The following is a 26,658-nucleotide window of genomic DNA, read 5'->3' as shown; positions in this document are numbered from 1 at the left end:
TAAGAAAAAACATACGGGTGAAACATTTATCGCTGAAAATGTCATTCCATGTACGTAATCACGGCTGCATTAATGGTCTCTAGTTGTCTCGGTACGATTTGCAGAGGTAGTTAGGCCATCTCGTTGGTATGATAAGTGGAGGTTTTATGAGATAAAGAGGTTCACTACATAGGGGTTTGCCAATAAATTTACATGTGAATCTGATGGGACCGTAGGGGTGGTATGATGAATGGAGGTTTATGATGTAAAGAGGTTCACTACATCGAGGTTTTACTGTATAAATATAGGAGCAAGGAAACAAACTGACATTTGGAATATGCTTCCCTGCCGAAGTTTGGCATAGCCAATGATAGCAGCACAGAAATCACTGGTAGAAGCTTCCAAAATGAGGTGCTACAGAAGAATGATGAGGATCAAATGGATTGACCGAATAAAATATGATTACGTCTTCGGAAAAGTAGGAGAGGAGAGAAGTCTCGTGAAAATTTTTATAAAAAGACAGAACAACCTTATCGACCATATCTTGAGACATGATGGCCTGATGAGGAGACAAGTAAATGCGGAGCGGAAGAAGAATAGAAGGACAGAAAAGGAAGACCAGGCAGCTGCATCCTACGCTTCGGACAAGGCCGTAGCCAGGGGGGGGATCAAGGGGGATTGATCCCCCCCCCCGAAATGAAAAAAAATAAATAGATATTTTATGCTCGCTTGGTGCTCACATGACGATATTATATATCGGCGCAGGGACATCTAGTTGTCCAATGCGACTCAAGTCAATAATTATCTAAGCGAATTTGTAGGTGCAGTGTGTGTAGTTGTAGTGCAGCATGTGAAATAATAGTGCTGTGAATTAGTAGAGAGGTGAGTGACTTATGAACCTCTGAGGGACCGCAGAATTGACATCGACACCAAGGATTTAATTCCTTTGTTCGCCGCAAAGAAAGCTAGAAGGCTAAATTCAATTTTATAACAATTTTTTTATATTTTCCTTTAAGGCTTTATAATAAATATGTATATTTAACCGTATACGCTATTTTATTTATCTTATAAAAATAATTTTATGTTTGTCGACTATTCCATACCATTCCCCCCCCCCCCCTTCCCGAAAATATTTTCTGGCTACAGCCTTGGCTTCGGACCTGAAGAAGCAAACTGCAACGTTTGCAAAACATGTTGTCGCCTGAGATTAACAGACGCGGGAAAGAACCTGAAAGCAGCCAATCATCTCCAAGTAGATGTTGAAGTTACCCGGAAATCTATTCTTCGTGGTTCAGAATCTCACTTGGGTCAAGAGTGCAAGACATTTTGATTCTGTTGTCTTGTCTATCATTCCATATTTTGATGCGGCTGTAAAAATTCTAAGTATTTGAAATGAATTTGAAGTAAAATATTTTTAAATTACAGGTTGGAGCCGATATCATTCAAGATATCACACCAAATTTTTTATTAAATTACCAGAAAACAAACAAATAATTCCAGGGACTTAAAATTCACGCACAATTCCTGATAGTCCCGGACACCCTGATGGAGCAGGTAAAGAAACATATGAAATATGTATATAAGTGTGAAAGGATTAGCTGAAAGTAGAATTGAGTGGAGAGCCAACCTTAGGGTCCTTGACCAGACATGATGATGATATCAACAACATACAGTAGACTCTCGTTATTACAAACAACCTTATTACAAAGTTCTTCTTTTTACGAAGCAAATTGTTGGTCCCGACAAACCGGCCTATCAAATCTATGGTAAAAGAAACGTTATTATGGAATTACGAACCACAGTCCCGGTCACGCCGGCTACAAAAAGAACTTTATTACGAAGTTCCACGATTAGACAACAGCATTTAGGTGTATATACATTACGCCACGTTACAACCATTGCTCTACGTTAAAGTTCTCCTAATGCATTGTGCACAAGATCGTCAATTATGGTTATTTCTTCAGTAGGAGATACTTCAGTATGTACGTAACATCATATAATAAGCTTCATTTCTCTGGAATCATGGTGACCCACTCATTACCGCTCGTAAATAGGACGCACAATTAGTCCTCTTCCTATGCACATTTGATTAACAAACTTTCAGAGATATGAATATATGAAAAATTCAAGCGTGCCCAAAATTTCAAATTTGGCGCCTTTCGAGTTGGCCGATCCGACACGGTGTGGAGCAGAGGAACTCCCACTTTTGGCATAATCTAAACAAAGTATCACTTGATGTGATGTCAAGTCAAGAACTGTTCCGCATTTCGCCTGTTTTTCCTTCCCGCGGACAGCATTTTTTTTTTTCGGCTCCTGTTATTTCGCACTCTCAGCTAGATCAGTTAGTCACAATAGTGAGTTCATGCACAATGCAATGCAGTGTTGAATTCTGCAGGATAACTGCACTTCTCGATGTCTAGCATAGCTTTATGAAGTACAGATTCCTAAAAGTAAGGTTCATATGTATTACTGTACCTCCCTCATATCTTTTACCTTCATCAGCAATCCTGACTGTAATCCAGCCTCCACGGCATCATCGGGCCAATAGGGCAAAAACTTCTCCTGCTTCGGTTTGTCCGGCATTGGTGGCCTAGCCGGCACAACTGGCCTCAAATAGTTGAGAGGCTGGGCTCCTCCAGGCAAGTGGGGAGTTCTCCTGGGAGTTTTTGCAACGAAAGGGGCTTGCGGAGGCGTTCCCCTTATAAAGCTCTCCACACTGTTGAGAGACATAAGACTCGGAAGAGGAACTGGTGACTGCTGAAAGTAAATTCACGACTTGAAAAATACGTAATTCTAACAAAACAAAATATTGAAATGAGAACTACGAGAACTTGACATGGAGCTTAGCCAGTGAAATAACTAGATAAAATATGTACTTTAAAGTTTCCAACCTAGTGAGAGAGTTCATCATGTCCAACATTTCTAAGTAGGTCACATTCCTCATTTTAAGAAATAGAATGACATCTCATAGTTAAATGGTATTTGGAGGAGGCGACCGACAGCTGAGGTCATTTGCGCCATGAGGGAAGGGTATGGAAGGAAGGGTGGAGAGAAACCAGGTGTTGGCATTAGCCTGCTCTTAACGAAAGGTGCCTAGGGGACCACGGCTTAACGTCCCATCCGATGGACAGTGTTGCACTTGAAATGTCCTCCACACAACATTCAAGCAGGGATCGGGCAGTCTCTGAAAATTCACTGCCACTGCCGGGATTTGAACATGAGCCCGCCGGGTGGGAAGCCAACACTCTAGCCACCACACCAACACGATCCCCCGACATCTCATTACATGCAGGCAAGGAACATGATGTACCTCAACACGTTGGACATAATGAACTATATCACCCAGTCAGGAATCTGAGAGCACATCATCGAACAAGAACTTCAAAACATCTATGCTTACCAACACACTTTCCGGTAGCTTTTCAGATATCATCCAAGATGATATCATACCAATTTTTTTATTAAATCACCAGAAAACAAACAGCGCAACTTCAGTTAATGCATTAAAAATTCTGTAATTTACTTATGTGACGTAAATGAAAACTTTGAATAACGATAAATCGTATAATAGCGATTAATTCCAGTATTATGGATTAAATTGAATATTTCAATTGTTATTCATCAAATTAAAATTACTTTTCATTTGTTTCTTAAGCATTTCCCTTTCTTACCTGGCAACCTTGTCCCCTACACCAATATAGACCCTTCTAAATGCCATTGGACAACTCTCGGCGGCTGAACTGTATGCAGTTTCCTAGATTCCCATGGTAATTCATAGAAGTTCACTGTATTTGACCCTTGCGTTCCATCAAGGATGGCATAGGTAGGTAGAATAGGCCTCAAAGACTACCAATGATGAACTATAAAGCCAAATTGGCACTACATGAGATTAATTTCAATCTACAATTTGAATGGCTATCAAGGCAGATGAAGACTGAACACAATGGCGGATCGGAAAAATCGATTTTTTTTAAATCCATCAGGCCCAATGAAAAAAAGTTGTGGGACTAATCAAAAATAAGGCCTAAAAAGTTTGAGACCTCTAGGTCAACCCCTGCCCCTTGCTCAAACGCCACTCATGGAGGGGAGGGCCAAAAATCGAAAAATTTAATGGTCATTCCCTATATATTTTGCTGAGTTACTACCCTGTGGGCAAAAAAAAATTGTGCATTTAGATGTTTCTGCCACCGTTACGCCACAAAATGCGAAATTTGAGTGCGCATCTACGAAGAAAATATTCCAACTCCCACGCAGCATCCCAGAAAGAAGAGCAGCAGGCCGCTTGCATCCCCTCCCCGCTCGCCTCTCCCCCTCCCATGCCCTGAATACAGCAAAATTCATCCTGCATGTGCTGCTAGGAGGATGCTCATCTTTGATAATATAAATCGGCAGATGGCAGAAGTAAAAAAGAATGTGAAGTAAGACAATTTGTCACTGTTTTGTCTTCTCGTTGGCATTAAACAAATCGACGTTACCAACTTTCAGAGAGGGGCTGAAATATTTTTGTATTGCTTGCGATATTTTTAGATCCAAGAAAGAAGGCAAGGAGCCTATGGTCTATGAAGTGAAGATCCTTTGATTTCCAGCCAGGTGCTTGGGCCAGCTAAGCCACCTAGGCATCAATTCCCTCTGTGGAAATTTGTAGGCTGCACTGGACAAAATGGTCCGTATTGCTGAGCATATAATGCATGAGACTCGTCGCCTCAGTAGCTTAACAATAGAAGAACCAGATCCATCATTTTATCTCGCAACCACTACTTACTTAATTATATTTCCAAAAAAATTTTACTTTTTTTAAAAATTATACATTTTCGTTAAAATATACTTAATTTTTTTAATAGAAACAAACTTTTACCACCTCTCTACCTTAAAAGACCAACCAGTCAAAATGACAGGTTTACACAATACATTTACACATACAAGGTAATGTCTAAATGCATGAATGCCTGAATGAATATCATGTAATCTATGCCTACTAACTGACATCGGGAAAATAGTAGAATGGACAACAACAATTTTAATTTTTTTCATGAAATTTCTTGGGTAGATGAACAATCTTTTTTGTTTTAGCAACACTTTATGATTTTTTAACTTTTGCATATTTTTTTCACTGTGCAATATTTTATCATTTTTTCCCCGAGTTTAGCGCACATTGGGTCAAATACCCCAAAAGTAATGGGCCATGTACCATAAAAATGTTTTGATGAATGCAATCCACTCTTTGTCGAACTTATTGTGACGCGTGAGTCGCATTCTCTTCATTCGTTAAAAAAGTGGCCGAGAATTTTTCAAGTGAAAACAAAAACCAATCATAAAGGAGAGTTTAATTAATGGATACCTTCTATTATTATTTCCATGACTTTCTATTATAATAGGATGGTTTCCTATTTTTTTTACTGCCAAAATCAAAAGATTATTACTTCTAGAGTACGTATATCACCATTTTAGATTTTTAAATGACAATATCTATTTTTTGCGACTGAATGAAAAGTGAAAATTTTAAAGAGCGGGAAAACGCGACAGCTAAGCATGAATGCTGGGAAAAGCCCATACGACATCATTCTGGTTCCTGCTGACGCCGTGTGAGGTGACCTTAGGGTAAGGATGTGTGTGCAGCTACGATGCAGGCTGCTAGCAGGTAGCTCTTGGCTTAAATAAGGATTGTTAATACCCTATCAAACAAAGGAAATTTTCCGACCATAGGCAATTTTAATAAGTGATTATTAACAAATAATGTGGGTAACGAATCGCAATCAAAGGTGATTATTAAGAAATGTTTCCCTGAGCTCTGTGCCTCATGCATGCATTGGTAATCTCAGACGATGTAAAACTCCTATGTACTCACATAGAATCTTGGTCCCTGTGACGTCACGTGGAGTGGCATTGCATGGGCACCAATCTGGCCTTTTTCAAATGAGGTTAAAATTGACCATTAACATTAGCCTAAACTGGGATTTCTAAAACCAAATAATTAGTATACTATGAATACACTAATGGTGGGCAACGAACCGCAATCAATGCCTTTCGTTTTCTTTGATGAAGGAAACTACCCTGTTATTATTTCCCTAAGTTCAATGACTGAACGGAACCCTGAGCCTAAGAATGAACAAACCTGTTGAGCATTTTCCTTCATGGCTGCTGCCTTCTTCTTAGCGTAACGCCCTTTCCTTCGTTCACTGCCACTATTAGCCACACCACTGCCACTGGGAGACGGTCCAGAGTCAACATTTGCAGGGGATGGGACTGTAATGCTGTTCATATTTAACTGTGGCACTGAACCACCAGTTGATTTCACAGTGGACACGGGGGATCCTTGGACTGGTGCGTTATCATTCTTGCTATTTTGGCCTCTTCTCCGTTCTCTCTTCTTGCTGGGAACAACATTGGTGGGCACTTTGGCAGGAGAATTAACAGCGGGAATAAATGCTGACGTTGATGGGCCTGCATGACCTTCGTCTTGGGTTGAAATACCATCAACATGCCTCTCCAACTGAAGTAACGATTCCTTGGCTAAGCTGAAAGAAATGATAAAAAATTTATTTCCTTGATAAAAGTTCAAATTACTTTGCTTCAACTAACTTAAATTTTAATTGAATGATTTATGTACAATAGGGTTGTTTCCTATAATTTTTTATAGCCTAAATCGAAATATTATTACTCCTGGAGTACGCATTTCACGCTCTTAGATTTTTAAATGATGATATCTATTTTTCGCAATTAAATGAAAAGTGAAAATTTTCAAGCACGCAAAAACGCGACGGCTGAGTAGGAATGATGGGAAAAGCCCATGTGACGTATTTCTGGTTCCAGCTATCGCCGTGTGAGGTGACCTTGGGGCAAATCTTTGAGTGCTGATACAATGCAGGCTGCTAGCAGGTAGCAGAGTACCCTGCTAACAGGTAGCGCTTGGCTTAAATAAGGATTATTATTACCCTATCAAGCAAAGCAAACTTTCCGAACTTAGGCAATTTTAATGGGTGATTATTAAGAGATGTTTCCCTGAGCTCTGTGCCTCATGCATGCATTGGTAATCTCAGACAATGCAAAACTCCTATCTACTCGTATAGAAACTAGGCCCCTGTGATGTCACGTGGAGTGGCATCGCATGGCCACCAATCTGGCCTTTTTCAAATGAGGATAAAATTGACCATTGCCATTCATTTAAACCGGTATTTCTAAAACCAAATAATCTAGATAATATGAATACACCAATGGTGGGTAACGAACCGCAATCTATGCCTTTTGTTTTCTTTGGTGAAGGAAGGTACCCTATTGAAAAACACTAAAAAATGTAAAATCTAATCAGTCTATTCTGTTACGTCAATATAATTCTGCCAGTCCAAAGTTACCCGTTTGTAATGTAAGTCAACAAGCAATTGTACTCATACAATTCCCCTATTTTCAATGTGTGTTCTCAACCCTAACCCCTCCTTCCCTAAGTTTCCCCCTTAGCCCTGACCACTTCATCCCCCACCTACATACTCCACCTCCCCTCCCATTCCTACTGGCCCCTGACTTGATGCTGCTACCCAATCCCCCTTAACCTCCCCACCCCTGTGTCGCAATGGCTAATAATAATAATAATATATTTATTTGCCCAGCAATTGAGTTACAAGGTTTGTACACAACATAAGGCACGTCAAGAATTATAATAGTAGAAACTATTTACAAATCGGACAGCATTCCAACCCCAACAAAACAATAATTAACATTAATCAAAGTAAACATTACAAGGGATCAGCTAAAAACTCATTGACATTATAATACAGCTTATTAAGCAGAAGATTTTTCACTTGTCTTTTAAAAGATTTGTCATTCAGCGATTTAAAAGATAATGGTAGATGATTGTGTAGTAGAATTCCCATCCTTCTCAATCCATGTAAACATTTTGTGGTCCTGGCATAATCTACATGCAAGTCATTATGGCTTCTTGTGAAATGATGGTGAAAGTCTCGATTTTTAGCAAAAGATGACAGGTTTCTATGGATGTAGATAACAGCAGATAGAATATAAATACAAGGAATAGGGATAATATTTAGTTTTCTAAAAATAGGTCGGCATGGGGCATTGTAGGGCTCTTTAGCCATTAGACGAACAGCTCTTTTTTGTATTTTAAAAATATTTGTTGCATGATGGGAAGAGCCCCAGAAAAGGATACTGAATAGTACATTGGAATAGAATTCCCCATAGTACAAAGTAATGAGTACATTAGGTGAAACAGTATCTCTTATGAACCTAATTAAGTAGCAAGTAGAACTTAATTTATTCAACAAGTGATTAACATGTGTCTCCCAACTCAAGCCCGAATCTAGGTGAGTTCCGAGAAACTTTACATTGCTAACTTGGGGTATGACTGAGCCATTAACATCAATTAAAACGTTATTGCAGGGATTCCATTTGTGACCAAACTGAACAACCTGAGATTCTAATTAACTCCTGTGTCAGATTTATTTTTGACTTGCGTACAGATGAGTATTTTTCCAAATTCTACACTGACCTGAACTGGTTACCTCTTCATTGCCAAAGGAATTATATCCTGGGATCTTTTCTGTTCTCCTCATTCCAAAACCAGATTTCTTCCTACCTATACGAATTATTCATCCCCCACAAGAAAGCTACTGCAATTTCCACCTGCCAAGTTTCTGACCTTCAAACTCCTCAAGCCGGTACCAATATATATTTCAAATCTTTTCATGTAACAGCATCTAGATTCTGGAACTCTCTACCGCCTAATATAAAGACGTCACAATCACTTCAGCCCTTTAAAGAAAGGCTGTAGTCCTATTTGAAGTCTAGAGCTTAAGTTAGTCTCCTCAACATATTGAAGTCATCATCATAAACTTGTGATGTTATCAAAACTTTCTATAATATGTATGTGTGTGTTCCTTATAATCTGTGTTAAATTGTCTAAATATTTACAACTTGTTTGCCTAGCAATAATCTCAATAATGCCATATTTTTGTCAAAATGCTATTTATTAAGAGTAGAACATTCCTGTATTTTCTATTTTTTGCTCTCATAGGTTTTACCTAGGGAATAATAAAAATATACATTCATTCACCCCTACCACACAATCCTTGACGCTGCCAACCATTCTCCCAACCTCTTCTTCACCCCTTCATTCCTCTTGACTACTGTATATGTGGAAATAATTCTATTACAAGTGCCTGATGATGATACTATGTATTGAAACTGGTCGCAGAATTTGATAAATTGTGGAACCTGCCATTGTCTTTCCTTTCTGATACAACTAATCAGTTTATTGTAAAAATCTCAAATCATTAAAAATCTCACAAATCACAAAAAAGGAAACCTATCCTAGGTTTTCCATTACTGCAGTAATCTCATAATCGTTCCACACTTATTACAGCAGCCTCCTCAGTTGCTAACTAAGCCTTCTTGGCATCCAGGTCAACCAAATTTTACTCAAATGATCTTGTCTTTGCCTACTTCTCTATCATTTTCTGAACAAAAACAAAACTAATTGCCCACCATGCCACTAAAACAAAAAAATACTCCATGCGCTCCACTACTATTTTCACCGTCATGCCGCACCCGAGATTTTACCCGACCGAATTCTAACTTCCTTGACTTCCATTCACTTATTTCCCTAAACTTTTATTTCATAAAAAAATTTCCCTGACTTATATCAACCATATCATCTACATCTACATAATACCCCGCAAGCCGCCTAAAAGGCGTGTGGCAGGGAGTGTTAGGACACCAGCCGTTTACAGCTAAAAAAATGAAGTGATCTAACGAGGTTGGGACTAACGTTTATTAAAGTCCTTTACGGTTCGGTGGAAAAATGAATTCCTATATCTATCCGTACGGCAAAACATCTCTCTTAATTTATTGCTTCTATCGGACCTGGAAATATAGTGTGGCTCTAATAATATGTTCTCTGTGTCGCTCTTAAAGATATCCATTCTCAATTGTTCAAGCAATCTAAGCCTAGCGCGCAGCCTCCGAGTCTCCAACGGCTCCCAGCCTAATTCGCTGGGAGTAACAACTGGGTAACACTGTCTGTATGCCAAATTTTTTTTATTTTGTTTATGTTTTCTGATCTGTTGCCTACTTCCCATGTTATTAATGAAAAAAAATCAGCAGCCATAGCCCTTTAGCATATAAGTTGAGAACAATACACATTTCTGCCAAGTGGGTGACTATTAGAATGAACGACCTCTTGACCATATGAATGAAGGACTAAAGGAAAGGAAGGACTTGACGAAGAAATGCCAGACTAAAGAGAGAAGAAAATCAGAGAACTAAAGGATCTAGCTCAGGAAAGGGAGAAATATGATGGCTGCAGTATTTGAGGACAGGTTTTCCAAGAATATTAACACAACATTATATTGAAAGAAAACAACTGTAATGAATGATAAAACAATTATTAATAATAAACAGTAATGGACCAAAAAGTAATAAGACCTTGTTCCCAGTAACGATTCAATGCAGCAACGGACCTATTTTACTTCATCTTAGTATACCAATCTTAAGATGGGACAGCCTGATAGAGTCTGAATCCAAACCATTGCACATTTTTTTCAACCCTAGGAGAAACAGGCATTAAATGGGAGGGAAATCAAAAGACAAAAGCTTTTATTTTTGGTCACGAGTCGAGAAATCCAAACCACGTCGAATAGTTATCAAGATCACAAGGGAAGACTGATATATCTCCAAGTACTATTCGTCATTTCAATTTCAAATATTCTTGAAAAATGAGTTTGTGAGTAAGTTTCATTCTTTTCATTTAAAAAACAAAGTTGAATCTGAAATGAAATCCGCATACATTTCGCAGAGGGCGAAAATAGGGCCGCCCAAATAAATTTGGCTGAGATATGGAAATTGCAATAGTATTTAACTCGAGAGAAATTTAATGTACCACCAATCACGACAAATAACCCCGATTTCACATCCAATTAGTAAATATATAAGACGGAACGCATCATAATAGGGTGACGATACCCTTCAGCTGAAGTACGCTGCATTACGATAGGAACAAATTAATCTAAAAAATATGCAGGGGACAATAACCACCCATCAACGTCATTACAAATACATAATTTCAAAAACTGAATGAAATTATACAACGGATATTACTTGCTGGATTGAGGAGGGTTTCCAACATTGACAACACAGCCATTGGGCTTGGGTGGCTTTTTCTTCTTTCTTCTCTGGGAATTTGACGAATTAGCTGGTGCATTTCGGGATTTTGGAACAGTGTCATTATCTCGGACTGGAATCTGACCATTGTGCTGTCAAATCAAATGATGAAATAAGCATATGAGCCATGGGATTCCATTAATCCCGAGTAACATACAGCAATTCAAATAATGGAAGAAATTATGTAGGTATTAAGATAAGGAAAATCCTCATACCGTCGGATTAGAAACATCCATCTCCTTCGCGTTCATTTACCTCTTAAACAGTTAAAACGACACGGAACTAGGATAAACTAAAACCCACTACAACCACAACAGACGAACAGATAACGTGACTTAACGCGATTACGCTGTTTCATGAAAACAATCTCGGAACGAATTCCAAATATTTCGCGGGTTCGGTTTGTTTGTGACGTCGCCGATAGGGGTTGTCTACCGATTCTTTCCCGCCTTTCTATTTTACTAAATGTTTGGATTAATTGAAATGTATATCGATGGCTAACATCTGTTGGTTATAAATTTAATGTGGTAATGAAGCACGAAGTGTTTAGTGGTATGTTATTATTTAGGGAGCTGAGGTGCATATGTTTCCTACGAAGAAATTGTGGTGAAGTGCCTCAAGACTAAGGTTTCATTGAAGAGTAATGCAAAATGTCTCTTTCTTCCGCGGTGATGAAAGACATTACTCATTATTTTCGACGGTCTGGTAAAAACGACGAAACAACTGATGGGTGCCAAGGTTATAGCAAATCCAATACTAACGTCGATGTTGACGATGATTTGAAGCCTGACGATTGCCAACTATACCTTTCGGACAGTGAAAATGAAGACGATTTTGTTACTCCTAAGAAAAAAACTCATTTAGTCGTGCAAGTACCTGGTGTTAGTGTAGGTACAGATTCTTTGCGGAAAAGAAAACGGAAAGAAGACCCTTCCCCCATAGTGAAGAAAAAGAGAACGTTACAATGTGACTCGCCCGCTTCGCAGACTCGGAAAGTCAATAGTGAAAATGAAAAGGCCGATGACAGTTGTTACATGTCTCCGCTTCGCCTCGACAGCGATTCATCTTCCGAAGGGTCTCCAGTAAGAAGACGAGCCACTCCAAAAAAAGTATTTGAAGTTTCTCCCGTGTATCGCTTATCTGGAAAATTGAAAAGAACTATTAGGCTTTCAATCAAACCATCGTTGAATTTAAGCAAAAGTACGCCTGAAATTTCCAACTGTAGCCCAAAAAAATCGAAAAAAACACTTACTTCCCCTGAGACTCCGGTTTCGAAAACATCGAAAGAGAAAGAAGGAGACGGCTCCCTGTACAAATTCTTTCTGTCACCGAAATCAGGAAGTTCTGAAGTTCAGTGCCTTTCTCCACCTCCTGAAAAGCAGCCGGTAGTCGCTCGTATTTCCGCGAGTATTGAACCAGCCAAAGCCGACACAAAATTTCTAAAAAAATTGGTTCAGTCAGTGGAAAAAGATACGGTCAGCTCCGTTTCAGCTCGCCAAAATGGTTTGGGTGACTCAAATCAGGTGAAATCCGTTCCCAAATCTCCGGCGAGAGGTAAAGAGTGTACACGAAATGAACGCTGTGATGGAGAGCCAAGTACATCTATACCAAGTGGAAGTAAGAGTAATCGGCCTTTGCCTTCTCCTAAAATTGTTTCAGAAGGTATGAGAAAAAGTCCGTGCAACAATATTTTAAACTACTTTGACAAAGCCTCTAAGCCAGCCAAATCCAAGAGAATGAAAGGTAAAAATCAGAAAAAAGGTTGGGTAGCAAAATCTAAACCAGAGGTTGCTGCAACCGAAGAAAAGCATGTGGGAGAAAAAGTTAAGCCAAAGATTCCCGAAACCCCCAAGTTAAGCAAAGACAATCACACCGCAAACAGTGTCAACAGAATCACTGAAACTACTGATGGTGGAAATGAGTTGACTGGGAAAGCCAGAAAACGTCACAAGTCATTGAGCGAGTTGAGAAAGATGTGGGATTCTCAGAAAAATAGGGACAACTCGAAGGGCAAAGCAGTTGGCACTCCTATCCATGGTACTTCTGAAACATTGGGACGTGGGGAAAAAAGCACGAAACTGAAGGTTGGCACAGCTGGTAGTCATGGAGTAGATAAATTGAAACCAGAGGTTTCTACTCCTGAAAGAAGACACATGGAAGATAAATTGAAACAAAACATTCCTGCAACCTCCAAGTTGAACGAAGTTGATCACACCACTGATGTCATTGAAATCATTGAACCTGTGGAAAATGAAAAGAAAGTGACCAGTAAAGGGGAAAAGAGTCGGAAGCTATCGAAGGAAGAGAAATTGAGATTGTCGGGAAGTGACTCAAAGACTCAGTTGAATACTACGCAACGTAGGGAAAACTTAAGAAAGTCATTAAGCACTCTTACCTCTGGTACTCCTGAATCATTGGGAAATAGAATGAGTACGAGGAGGAGAACTCGAAGTGTGAGTTGTGGCAACTTGCCTTCCGAGGACACCAAGGCTGTGTTGACTGTTCAGAATGACGGAGACCCATTGATTCCCAATAGAGGAGGTCCATCCACTCCAATGAAGAGTTCTCCATTGAAAGTTCTCACCAGGCAGAAGACTCCCAGGAAGAAAGAGGAAAATACGTCTATTGCTCAGAAGAGTGTTAAAACCTCTATTTTCAATAGGAGCCGGAAGCCAGAAACATCTTCAGTGGGTGAGTTTTTTCCGCCTCCATCTTCTTCCACATCTCTCCCCTGGCTTTTGGCTTTGAATATTACTCTAATCAAGGCCATAACAAGCAGTGGTGCAGTGAGGGGGGGGGGTTTTGGGGGATATAAACCCCCCAGAGCTCATAGAAGTTTTTTTATGTTAATCCATTTTACATAATTGGATAGATATCGCTTAAAGAATAGTGTTAGGATTTATAAAATATTCCCTCGGAAAGCCATAAAACTTACCATTTTGAACAATTTATCTCAAAATTCCGCAATTTATTAATCTCGCACCTACCGTTTATCCTGGTGGATATTCCATACCCCTTCACACCCCGGTATTAGTTGCATTTAAATCTCCCCCAGCCTTAATTACTAGCTGCGCCCCTCACAACAAGTCATTGGTTCCAGGAATTTCCACCTCCCTAAAGGTGAGGAAGGTGCAGGCTTAAGCCTGTATGACACTTTCCAATTTATTCGCCAATAAGTCAACTCACAATATTGCTTAAAATATTGTGCATCACGTGTCGTATGACAGGTATCAATAATGGCCATCAGTGTTCTAATGTCCAACCAGAGAACACCATCGTATTTCGATGATTTTACGTTGTATAAGCATTTACGTGATATGTACGCTGAAATCAATGTCGAAACAACTTCTTTTGTCCACAATTAAAGAAATTTCAAGCAAATTTTCGGAAAGAAACTAATATTTTACAGCCAAACGGGATGTTTTGCAAAGAGCTTCTTGTTTTGGCCACTAGGATTCAATAAAACTTGACTTCTGATTGGAGATTGGCCGCGAGAAAATAGAACCTGTTCTAAATTCCAAATTGGACAAGAAATCGTGCCCAATTATATGAAAATGACATTGCACTAGAAATTGGTGTGTGTCAGTTGGACAATCCAATATCCAATGGATTGGCCAATAAATTGGGAAGTGTCACTTAGGGAAGATAACTCACATATCCCTCTCGACCTGTCTTTTTGTTTTTTTGATGGATGAGTAACGGGTCATTCCATGTCAGTTCACCCAGGCCATGGAACCCACCGATGCTGATTTTAATGAAATTTTTGTCTCTAGTTACTAACGCCTATTTAATGACACATGTAAAATATTTCCTCTCTCACTCTAATAATTTACAAGATATTAGTGGTTGAAGTTTGAGATGTTTGCTCAGAAGTGGCGGTAGTGGGATTCAAATTCCAGAGTTCAGGGCCCTAGGTGAAAATTCATAGGTCAGAAACCACATAATATGTTTGAATTAAATTTTGACCCCTTGTCTATCCAAGTACATAGCTTCCATAGTAGGAAGCCACGTACTGAGACAGTGGCGTAGCCAGGAATATCATTCGGGGGTGGGTGTCCAAAACCAAGAGTGGAAAAAATCCTGCCATTAGGTGGCAGGGGTGCCTAAAAATCCTGCCTTGTGACCAGGAATTCCAAGTTCCAAATTTCCCGCTTCCCTGGGCACTATCTTTTCCGAGCAATGCCGGGTGGCCAGCTAGTTAATATATGTGTCCATGTTTAAGGGGTGGGCAGAGAAGGGGAAGGATGGTTGTGGAGGAGGAGCATGACAATGGCGTGGAGGTCAAAGATCCCATCATTAGTGATTTCAATTCAGTAACCTCCTTTCTTCATACTAGCTACTGTGAGGGACACTGGTTCTTTTGTTGGCGTGGATTTCAACAAATTTTTAATGTGGAAGGACAGCAATTTACTATTAAGGAGTGTTTGAAGACCACTTAAATTACTACCCAATCGCAACAAGTATTTCACGCTGTACATAGGCTTGAATGTTAATTCTATATGCTGAGTCCATGGGCTGGGGTAGACAGGGACTTGTAATGAAGAGAATGGTGTTATGGTATCAGTTCGTTTGACAGATGTAATATGGTGGCTTGGCATATATCAATTCCATTTTTGCCAATAATGTGATGAGCAAATTCCACGTAGTCAGTTTACGTACAATGAAAAATATGATAAGAAAGGATTTGTGAAACCAGTGAGTGAAGATGTAAACAACAATGTCAAACTCCATGTCATGCAGTCATGTTGTACACTAGCTGCTGTTGAGGCACCTGCTGTGGGACCTGGTTCTGTGATCACAGATCAGGATAGCTCCTCCTCCTGTTGGAAATTAGTAGTACACTAGATCCTGAAAACATAACCAAAGCATTATCATTTCATCACCCATCATTGAGCTCTTCTAGGAAACCAGGGCTTTACTTGTTTTCCATTCATGGATTAAAATAATAATTTGATTAATCAATTACTGAAAGACTTATAGAATTCCACCCAGTCTACACGACAATTGTGGCCACAATGTGGCCGTACCGCAGCCATAGTGGGTTGCCATTATGACCCCCGGCCAAAGAGTGGCCCTCTATAATGTGGCTTAAGTGTGGATAATACACTTTGTTTATATCAATTGAATCAACCAACTTCCATTTTAATAACTTACCAACTAACCTATGTCAATAGCAACCGTAATATACTTATGTCATTTACAAATGTTTGGTTTGCCAATCTGTGGCCTTCCTGAGACGATCCATAGTGTGGCCATAGTTGCGCATTTGTTTGGCAAGCCAAACTATGGCTTGCCATATGGCAACCATTGTCGTGCCATAATATGACAAGCTGTGGCTAGCCATAGCCATAGTTGCCACAGGTGAACCACAACTCGGCCACAGTGTGGCTATAATTGTTGAGTTGACTGGGCACTTATTCATTGAATTATATCCATACATGTAATTATATGTGGAACCTAGAAAAAGCTTTGGATTCGTTTAGTGATTCATTAATTTGTATTTAAAAATGAAGTTCCACCAGCTAGAGCTGGAAAGTATACTTTATACTCTCAATGCATTACGTAGCATTTCTTATCTTTATTGATACATGTTTATTGTTTTATAACATCCAACGGATACTAAAAGCAAATTCCTCCGCTACGCACTCAGCTTTGCCCAGTTCTTCATTTCAAAATGTAGTAAAATTGAATTATAGGTGAATGTTGCCATGACTGGCTGAGCCACACAAAAATGGTATGCAATGATATAAAAGGGTGCAAAAAAATCAGGGGAAATGAAAATGTTTTCAGGTAAAAGACAGAATTCTAATTAACCTCTCTCGTTACAACCCTGTTATTATAGATTACAGCATTATAAATGTGATTTACGTATATTACAACAGCCATAAGGTCAGTAACTTGGCAAAATCTGGAGAGAAACACCATGAAATATTAAATTCATCATTTTGTGACCCTCCCCCACATAAATGGCTGATGAGCAAAGGTCAGGGGTTCACCTGGAGTTCTTAAATTTTTTAGGCCTTATATTTGATCAGTACACAACTTTTTTTCATTGGGTCAGAAAGATCTGAAAAAAATCACCTTTTTAGATCCGCCCTACTACACAGGAAACTGATTTGAACCTGTGATGCGGTACCAAAAACATTTCAGTCAGTAGAGTTTATCTTTTTGTTTCCAGTATATAACCTTTGCTCTCTACTCCAGTAGTCCCACTTTCATTCTTTTATTTCACTCTTCCCCTTTGGAAGTTGATTATGAGTGGTAGATGCAATTGAAGTGGTAGATTTGAATGAATACAATTATGACTCAAGCGAGCTTTGAAAATTTCACTGAATAATATTGAAGGAGGCATGTTACTCATCAAAATCCTTTATAAAGGGGTGGATATTGAGGAATAGTGAGGTTCAGGTCAGGGAAAAGAATGTACCCTTATTTGGATGAGGTGGTAGCATTAACTTCTAATCCGTTGGCAGGGCCGGCCCTAGCAGGTTCGGGGCTAGGGGCGAACCTTCAGTGCGGGGCCCTTCACTTAAAATATTAAACTCTATACCCCATCTACAAACTCGAGCATTTTGAATCCCTACCACTCTCTGGCTAAGTATGTGTTCCCTTCCCAAATTCAGACTTCGTAAGTACGCCGTAATGATACCATCACGCAGTTGAGTTCAAAATAGTATAATACAAATAAAATTTATAATTACACTCACTGCCTCATTTGATAAGTTAAGAAACCTTAGTATCATTGTCATCTGTTCTTTGTGGCTGGTATCAGGAGTACAATCTAGAATAATAGGAAAGTACTTACTTTCTTTCACATTGTTAATTATATAGCATTATTATTCCTTTTTCATAATATTATTTTTTGTCTAGCACGAACTTAACAATACAGTAATAGTTGAAATTGCGTTTTCAAAACTATCGTATATTTTAATTTTTTTTTTTCACGAACGGGCCCCCCAAAGCGCGGCCCTAAGGCCGGCCCTGTCCGTTGGGTTCTAATAGGGTTTGGTGGGAAGGTTGGGCAGTGATAAAATCTTAAGGCCTATCTACACATTAAATTTACGTGTATGAGTTAATGTCTGAATGCATGAATGATTTTGGTGGACGGGAACGGAACATGTACAAATGCATGAACAAAATTAGAACAGGTTATATTTTTTGTTCATACATTTGTAGGGGTGTGGACTGATAAAAATATTGGGGGACCCATACTGGGAGTCGTGCCCTGGCAAATTTTATAGGTACATAGTGAGTTTGAAAGTTTTTTTTTTAGCATTTTAGAAGAGTCATATGATCAACATTAGAACCCTGAAAACTCTCGACAACTTGACACTCTGGGGATAATCAATAAGCCTGACATCTTCCCCCCCCCCCCCCCCCCCCATATCGAATATTTGAGGGGGCTCTGGTCCCCTCAGGCCCCATGGTGTTGGCGCCACCGTATATTTGCACTAGTTGGGTGGTTATACAGTCCATTTTTGTGTTCATTCACACGCTTATACATGTAGACATTAGCTTGTTCAGGTTACTTTGTTAACAGACCTTTAGAGGAAAGAATACACCAAAAATTGAGTTGAAAAATATAAAATTTAGCCAGGGCTAATAAATTACCTTACTTACTCAGTCTTAACAAGGGAAGTCAGTTTGATTTTTACTACAGACCTTGCTTTGGTAAAACCAAGGTTTCAAATTTATTTATGCAGAATTGCATTCTTTTTTTGCAGTTAATTTATTTTTTCAGAATTGCCTTTATTTATGCAGATTGTTTTATTTCTTTGTCCATGATGCATAAATTGCACCAAGTAATGATGGAAAATATTAAATTTGTCTATGGTCACTTAAATGTTCAATTTATTTTTTCGTCGCTAGGGGAATCCAGTTCGAAAAAGACAGTACAAGCCAGGAAAATGACACCCAAGAAAAATTTGAAATCTTCAGGAGGTAAGTGATGATTGAATATGCTAGCATCATTTGGTTAATTGTATACATTTTACCCTTGTGGTTCTGACGTATGCATGCCTTAATTTCTTCATAATTACAGTCTTTAGTCAAATTATATTGAAAACATACGAGAGAGATGCTATTTTTATTTATTTTTGTTTACAGGAACATTTGCTGGGGAGTCCTCAAAAAGCCCTAGAATATCTATGAAGAAAGTTATCAGCCCTATCAATTCTAGACAAAAAAGTGCCAATCAACGGAGAGCTGCTAAAATTGTTAAGCGTGCTTCGAAACAGCCTTACTTAAAACAAAGTATTCGAAGGATAAGAGACCCTAGCATAAGGGGTGCCAAGTCATCAGATGAGGTGATAATTGTGTCAGAGCAAACAAATAATGGAGATACAAAAGAAATTGTCATAAGTAAGTTTAATAATAATTATTATTTACTCATGTGTTAAAAATGTACAATACATAGCATCTTGTATGTAAATGTCTCTCTTCATGAAGTAAAACGTAAGTAAAGTATATTTTAAAAACACTCATTAAAAGTACACATTAGAAACGTGTATATTACATAAATTAACAGTCCTCATTAAGAAGCTTATTCTCTTTATAGCAACTTTTTATAAACATAGACTTAACATCAATTCGTCCTTTGTCAGTACCTTTTCCATTAAGTTTTCATACCGCACAGTTGTAGATTTTTACTACCATATTTTAGGGTGAGCTTTAAACAGCTTTCAATCGATGCATTGGTTCATATATTGTATAAATGCTTTATCCTTGTGTGGTGATCTTGTTCGATTTTATTTAGAATGAATAGAATTTGATGTAGAACATATTTCATAAATGTACAACGAGGATTTAGTCAACGTTTTCAATTTTTTTATATGGGCCTGCATGATCCTCTCGAGTTGCTCCTGATGACTCACCCTGTCAATACTCCAAATGAGAGCAGTTAATTCAGTCATCTAGGAATTTTCCCTACTGTCGTATGACGAAAAGCTTTTACTCATTGGTGCTGTGTGCCATACAGGTTACGTTCAATAAGTATCGGGACTGGTTCCAAAAATCAAAATTCTTTGCAGTTTTCATAGTAATTACTTAATAATCTTCAAAATACTCCTGCATTGATACACTTAGTTTGCGGTGTCTACCACTCGTCAAAAGCCTCCTGGAAGTCAGTTTCTGGAATACTGTTCAAAGCCTTTGTCGTTGTTGCTTGAACCACCTCAATGGAGTCGAACCGATATCCTTTCAGCTCCCTTTTTATTTGCGGAAAGAAAAAAAGTCAGGTGGAGCCTGATTAGGTCTGCAGGGATAGGTGAGGCAACGTTACCTTGCCGAATTTCACTAGCAGCTGCCGCAAAACAATCACACTGTGGTACGGCGCATTGTCATGGTGAAGTTTCCAATTCTTGGCAATGGCTGATCGCACACACGTTACGCGATGTCGCACCAGCTTTGCGTACGCATCATCATCGCAAGATCATTTGATACAATGGTGTGGACGATTGTAACTGAAAGGCTGGTCTTTTCACTGATAAGGGCGATGGTTAAACACCTGTCAGAGTGCAAAACGCTTTTAACTTCACCCACCTGAGGATCGGTTCGAGCGGTCGTTGGGCATCTGACACGGCGATCCTCTTCGATGAGCTCCCGGCCTTGCTCAAACATTTTGTGCCATTCAAAAACTCTTGTGAAACTTAAGGCATCATCCCCATAAGCCTGTTTAACGAGTTCAAGATCTTCCGACGCGTATTTCCCGAGTTTAACGCAGCAAATCGCAGCATACCGTTGCTCAACAGTGACCTCCATGGCAGGAAGTGTTGACACCACAAACAATCACATGTCACAACAATCAACCTATGTCTCAACACATGCACGAAGGTGACTTAACTAAAGTGCATCAGAGTTATGGAGGACCCCTCTACCTAGCCTAAAAGACGGACCCCCATCCATTGCATTGTTGAGGCTACAGCGAACCAGTCCCGATACTTATGGAACGGACCTCGTATCATCAGTTGTTCTTCACAGTTATCACTAAATGGCTTCAAATCTACATTTTTTATTTTTGTTCTATATTTTCAGGGCCATCATATGTGAAGTTGGCTCCACTCTTTGTAGCCAAGGAAGAACTTCAGAGGAAGAGATTTTTTCTGCAAAGTGGAGTGCCTGATATTGTACTTCGTAGGATGAAGGAACAGAAGAGGTGAGGAGGCATCTTCTTTGACTGGTGTACCCTTCCGATTACCTAGTACGGCTCAAAGATAAATGCACTTTGCCACAAAGACATTGATGATACAACAGTGCGCTTTTTATTCTTCAGTGTCATGCTCTTAAGTTTCTCTTTGTATTCATCACCAAATGCTGTCCTATTCAGATTGAATTATGGATTTTTTTCTCTGACATGATTCAGTGGTAGATATTATGAAAACAACTAATGTATGGAGTGTCAAGGGAAAGTTTGCCCTGGGATACATTTTACCAACATACTACCCCGCAAGTCGCCTAAAAGTTGTATGGGAGGGGGTGTTAGGACACCAGCTGTTTGCACATAAAAAGGAAATGCTCTAACGTAATAGGGTAGTTTCCTTCATCAAAGAAAACGATAGGCATTGATTGCGATTCGTTGCCCACCATTAGTGTATTCATAATACACAAATTATTTGGTTTTTGAAATACCGGTTTAGACGAATGGCAAGGGTCAAATTTTATCCTCATTTGAAAAAGGCCAGATTGGCGCCCATGCGATTCCGCTCCGCGTGACGTCACAGGGACCTAGTTTCTACACGAGAGGATAGGAGTTATACATCGTCTGAGGTTACCAATGCATGCATGAGGCACAGAGCTCAGGGAAACATGTCTTAATAATCACCTATTAAAAGTGGCTAAGGTCGGAAAGTTTTCTTCGCTTGATAAGGTATTAATAAACCTTTTTTAAGCCATGCGCTACCAGACAGGAAGGTACTCAGCTATCCGCTAGCATCCTGCGTCCTATCAGCGCTCAGAGCCTCGATCAAGGTCACTTCACAAGGAGAGAGGGGGAACCAGAAATGCGGCGCACGGACTTTCCTACTTACGCGTCGCGTTTTTGCGCGCTTGAAATTTTTCACTTTTCATTTAATCGCGAAAAATAGATATCGTCATTTAAAAATCTAAAAGCGCGAAATACGTACTCCAGGAGTAATAATCTTTCGATTTAGGCAATAAAAAAATAATAGGAAACCACCCTATTGCGACTGGCATTTATTAAAGTCCTTTATGGTTCAGGGGAAAAAGGAATTCGCATCCAGATAGTGGTCTCAGTGGCTGTATTGTGTGTAATCACCAAAAAGGAAAAATTTGCAAGGGGCAGGGTTCCCACTCAACCGTGAATAAGCCATGAATTTTGTCTGCTATGAAAAAACCTGGAAAAAGCTGTGAATTTCGTCATAGAATCTTAAAAATCTCTCAAACTTGATTGTAGAACTACAATTGACAGATTAAAAGAAAAATCGATATGTCGATCATGTTTTAAAGGTCAGTCACTTGCGAACACCGTCCTCGCATTTATCTCCACACGTACAGGCATCCCCCGAGTTACGTATGTCTCGACTTACGTAAATCCGTACTTACGTAAGCGATAACCGTATTTCAAATGATTACGTTAATTTTCGAATGCGAGCGCGAAGAAGTAGATATTCGCTCGTACAACCTATGGTAGAAAAAATATCGAATAGTTATAGAGTTTTTTACGTGCTAAAAATAACAAAGTGACACATTTTTGTCATTCCTCGAAGGAAATTTCATTAATTTCTGTAGAAAAATCGCTTATAAATCCCAAGTCAGCAATCAACGTGAAAATTTGCAGTTCTAGCGATGGATGTGGTGGCGTATGTGGTTGCGCTCATTCCTGTACGATACAACTTGTTATACAGCAATCTCTGAAGCGCCAACGCAAAGGTTCGACTTACGTAAATTTCGACTTACGCATAGTCTGCCGGAACGCATCTCTTACGTAACTCGGGGGATGCCTGTACATTCGAGGCACAATAGGGTAGTTTCCTTCATCAAAGAAAACGAAAGGCATTGATTGCGATTCGTTACCCACCATTAGTGTATTCATAATACACAAATTATTTGGTTTTTGAAATACCGGTTTAGACGAATGGCAAGGGTCAAATTTTATCCTCATTTGAAAAAGGCCAGATTGGCGCCCATGCGATTCCACTCCACGTGACGTCACAGGGACCTAGTTTCTACACGAGAGGATAGGAGTTATACATCATCTGAGGTTACCAATGCATGCATGAGGCACATAGCTCAGGGAAACATGTCTTAATAATCACCTACTAAAACTGGCTAAGGTCGGAAAGTTTTCTTCGTTTGATAAGGTATTAATAAACCTTTTTTAAGCCAAGCGCTACCATTCAGCAAGGTACTCAGTTACCCGCTGGCAGCCTGCGACGTATCAGCGCTAAGCCTCGCCTCAAGGTCACCTCACCGGGCGGGAGGGGGAACCAGAAATACGACGTACGGAGATATTTCCCGGCATTCATACTTGAGCGTCGCGTTTTCGCGCGCTTGAAAATTTTCACTTTTCATTTAATCGCGAAAAATAGATATTGTCGTTTAAAAATCTAAAAGCGTGAAATACGTACTCCAGGAGTAATAATCTTTCGATGAAGGCAATAAAAAAATAATAGGAAACCACCCTATTATTGGTCAGTATGCCATGACGACTCAAATACCTTAAGCCTGTGATTAGAAAGCTGGTAACCATAGTGTTCATTAACTCTGGAGAAATATCAGACACTTCTTCACTTCCCTGCCACCCTGCTCCCTCTATTTCCCACTCACAACCTTTAGCTAGCCCTGAATTTTGATATAGATGGGTGACGTCATGAGAGAGAGCACTTCCATTGCTGCATTTGTATTCACGGCGTCTGTCGCAGTTGATAAATTTTTAGTTAGCGTGCGGCCTGTTATTGTTGCGTGATCAATATTTCTGCCTAAAATGGCTTATCAACAGACCGTGAATTTGACGACATTTAGACCGTGAAAACCTGGAAAAAACTGTGAGTTTTATAATCTAGTTAGAGTGGGAACCATGAGGGGGTTTAGCCCTGTTGTGTTGCTTTATGACCTTAAAGTCCGTACTTAGCACTCAGTTGACCACTGTATTCAGAGAGGCTGAAAATATTGTACGCACATAGTTGCCTGTTCCTGTGCTCAGTAGCATAAAATGGACAGAGTATAAATCCCAAAAACATTTTTAGGTACGTCAACACCTGCTTGCCATCTTTTTTGTTCCTGCATCAGCTCCGGTGTTGCATTGAGCCTTTGCATATCTCTCTGCAATTGATCTTCCCACCATAGCCCTGGGCAGCCCAGTGGTCCTCTGCCTAGTGAATGATTTTGTGCCACCGTCATCAATAGGGAGTCACCATCATAAAATCCCTCCTGTTCACTGCTCATCTTAATCTTTTACTTTTAATTTGGGCAATGGTGTTGGATCTTGGTAGAGGACTCCCAATAGGGTGGTTTCCTGATTTTTTTTTAATTGCCTAAATTGAAAGATTATTACTCCTCGAGTACACATTCCACACTGCTAGATTTTTAAATGACAAAATCTATTTTTCACAATTAAATGTAAAGTGAAAATTTTCAAGCGCATGAAAATGCAACGGCTAAGTATGAATGCTAGGAAAAGCCCGAGAGATGTCATTCTGGTTGCGGCAGCCACTGTGTGTGACTACCTTGGTGCAAGGCTATGAGCGTCGCTACGACGCAGGATGCTAGCAGGTAGCAGAGTACCCAGCTAGCAGGTAGCGCTTGGCTTAAATAAGGATTATTAATACCCTATCAAACGAAGGAAACTTTCCAACCATAGGCATTTTTAATAGGTAATTATTAAGAGATGTTTCCCTGAGCTCTGTGCCTCATGCATGGATTGGTAATGTCAGACAATGTAAAGCTCCTGACTACTCGTAAAGCATCTGGGTCTCTGTGACGTCACGTGGATTGGCATCATATGGCTGCCAATCTGGCCTTTTTCAAATGAGGTTAAAATTGACCATTAACATTCGTCTAAACTGTGATTTCTAAAAACCAAATAATATGTATATTATGAATACAGTAATGGTGGGTAACAAATCGCAATCAACACCTTTCGTTTTCTTTGACGAAGGAAACTACCATATTTAATAGGATGTATCATGCTCTGGTGGAGCCTTACTTTTATGCTTTGGAAAGTCAGGGTGTCTAGCGAGCAGGAAAATATGGAAAATCAGGAAAGGTATGGGAATTTTTAATTCTTAAAAGGTCAGGGAAAAATCAGGGAATTTTATACAAAATTGTATTGTGTTGAAGTTATTTAAATAAAAGAGACAATGAAATAGTGAACTTAAATAGTTATTTATAATAAACCGTTCTACATGTGTTAATTAGTGATTCACCATTTGGCATGTAAATATATCCATTTCGTACATATATTTAGATGAATTATAAAAGTGGGTGTTACCATAAGTTTAGAATATGATATTTAATTGGTTAAGTTTCGCTGATAGGTCAGGCAATTTTTATATGACAGCCGGGAAAAGTCATTGAATTTCTTCAAAGTAATTCGTTAGACATCCTGAACATTGGTATGAAATTTTTATTTCAAATTTGCCAAACATAGATAATCATTATTCACTGTGATCTGAAAGAGGGTTTGCTTCTGTTCCTTATTTTAATTTCTGAAAACTTATTGATTTTCCAGGATTGAAGTGGAGTTGGAGGAAGCCAGTGATTTTCCCAGTGTATCCCATATTCTACAAATTGATTCAGCGTTTCCATGGTGCCTAGAAAAGAATCCAGTGTTAAGTAAAAACTTTTCGCTTTGCCCAGCTGATCCTGTTGGTGATCAAGAAAAGATGCTCAGAATTTTATCGGATAAGCTTTCATTGGGTCATATCTCAAGCCTACAATCTATGCTTGCTGAATTTTTGATATGCTTAAGTAAGTTTATATTTACTCAATTTCTTGGCTATGTACTTAAATATTCGTAGTCCTCAACAATGGATCCTCATTATTTTGGTGGAATTGATTAACTTCTAAGGACATTAAATTCTCTACAATTGCATCTCAAACCTACAATCTACAGTTGCTGCAATGTTGATATGTTTTAGTAGTGCATAACTGTGTTTGTTCTTATGTTTGTCTCTTATGATGAAGTTCCATTTCAAAACTGTGGTAGGTAAAATAATTTATATGGAATTTTGATTTAGGCCCTTATGAGACAAGGTAGCCAGGCAGCATTGCCAGCGACAGTAGCTGCCGACACACGGGCTACCAAATCTAGTAGCCAGTTGAGTAGCCAGAATTTTTTCCGCATTGATAAAAATATTAGTCGTGCAATCTGACTGATTGGCAACGTGAGACTGGTGACCTAGTGTAATAAGCTCCATATGCTACAATGCAGCTTTGCCAGTATGGGTAGCCAGTGGCGACCGGAGTGGCGATGGGGCTCGGTAGCCAGTCAGTTGCCAAAGTGTGGCTACGTCGCTCAGTGGCGCAGCGAGGGGGGGGGTTTTGGGGGTTAAACCC

At 39.4% G+C, this 26,658-nt stretch overlaps 2 protein-coding genes across 2 annotated transcripts in view; one reads left to right on the top strand and one right to left on the bottom strand.

Annotated features, from left to right (window-relative positions):
* Positions 1 to 11,496, bottom strand: part of LOC124169414 (DIS3-like exonuclease 2) — a 42,847-nt gene extending 31,351 nt beyond the window's left edge. The window contains exons 1-4 of the mRNA XM_046548010.1: positions 11,361 to 11,496; positions 11,083 to 11,237; positions 6,092 to 6,494; positions 2,473 to 2,736 (exon numbers count right to left, since the gene is read on the bottom strand). Of these exons, the coding sequence (XP_046403966.1) occupies positions 2,473 to 2,736; positions 6,092 to 6,494; positions 11,083 to 11,237; positions 11,361 to 11,396 (858 nt within the window). The 5' untranslated portion in view covers positions 11,397 to 11,496. The remainder of the gene's footprint in view (positions 1 to 2,472; positions 2,737 to 6,091; positions 6,495 to 11,082; positions 11,238 to 11,360) is intronic.
* Positions 11,497 to 11,546: 50 nt separating this feature from the next.
* LOC124169021 overlaps positions 11,547 to 26,658 on the top strand; it is a 50,028-nt gene continuing 34,916 nt past the window's right edge. Inside the window, exons 1-5 of the mRNA XM_046547485.1 lie at positions 11,547 to 13,836; positions 19,015 to 19,086; positions 19,252 to 19,506; positions 21,178 to 21,298; positions 25,832 to 26,070. Of these exons, the coding sequence (XP_046403441.1) occupies positions 11,796 to 13,836; positions 19,015 to 19,086; positions 19,252 to 19,506; positions 21,178 to 21,298; positions 25,832 to 26,070 (2,728 nt within the window). The 5' untranslated portion in view covers positions 11,547 to 11,795. The remainder of the gene's footprint in view (positions 13,837 to 19,014; positions 19,087 to 19,251; positions 19,507 to 21,177; positions 21,299 to 25,831; positions 26,071 to 26,658) is intronic.

Source organism: Ischnura elegans, chromosome 12 (assembly GCF_921293095.1).
Source record: "Ischnura elegans chromosome 12, ioIscEleg1.1, whole genome shotgun sequence".
Taxonomy (NCBI): Eukaryota; Metazoa; Arthropoda; class Insecta; order Odonata; family Coenagrionidae; genus Ischnura; species Ischnura elegans.
Note: the sequence above shows the minus strand (reverse complement) of the source record. Positions and strands in the feature narration are given on the sequence as shown.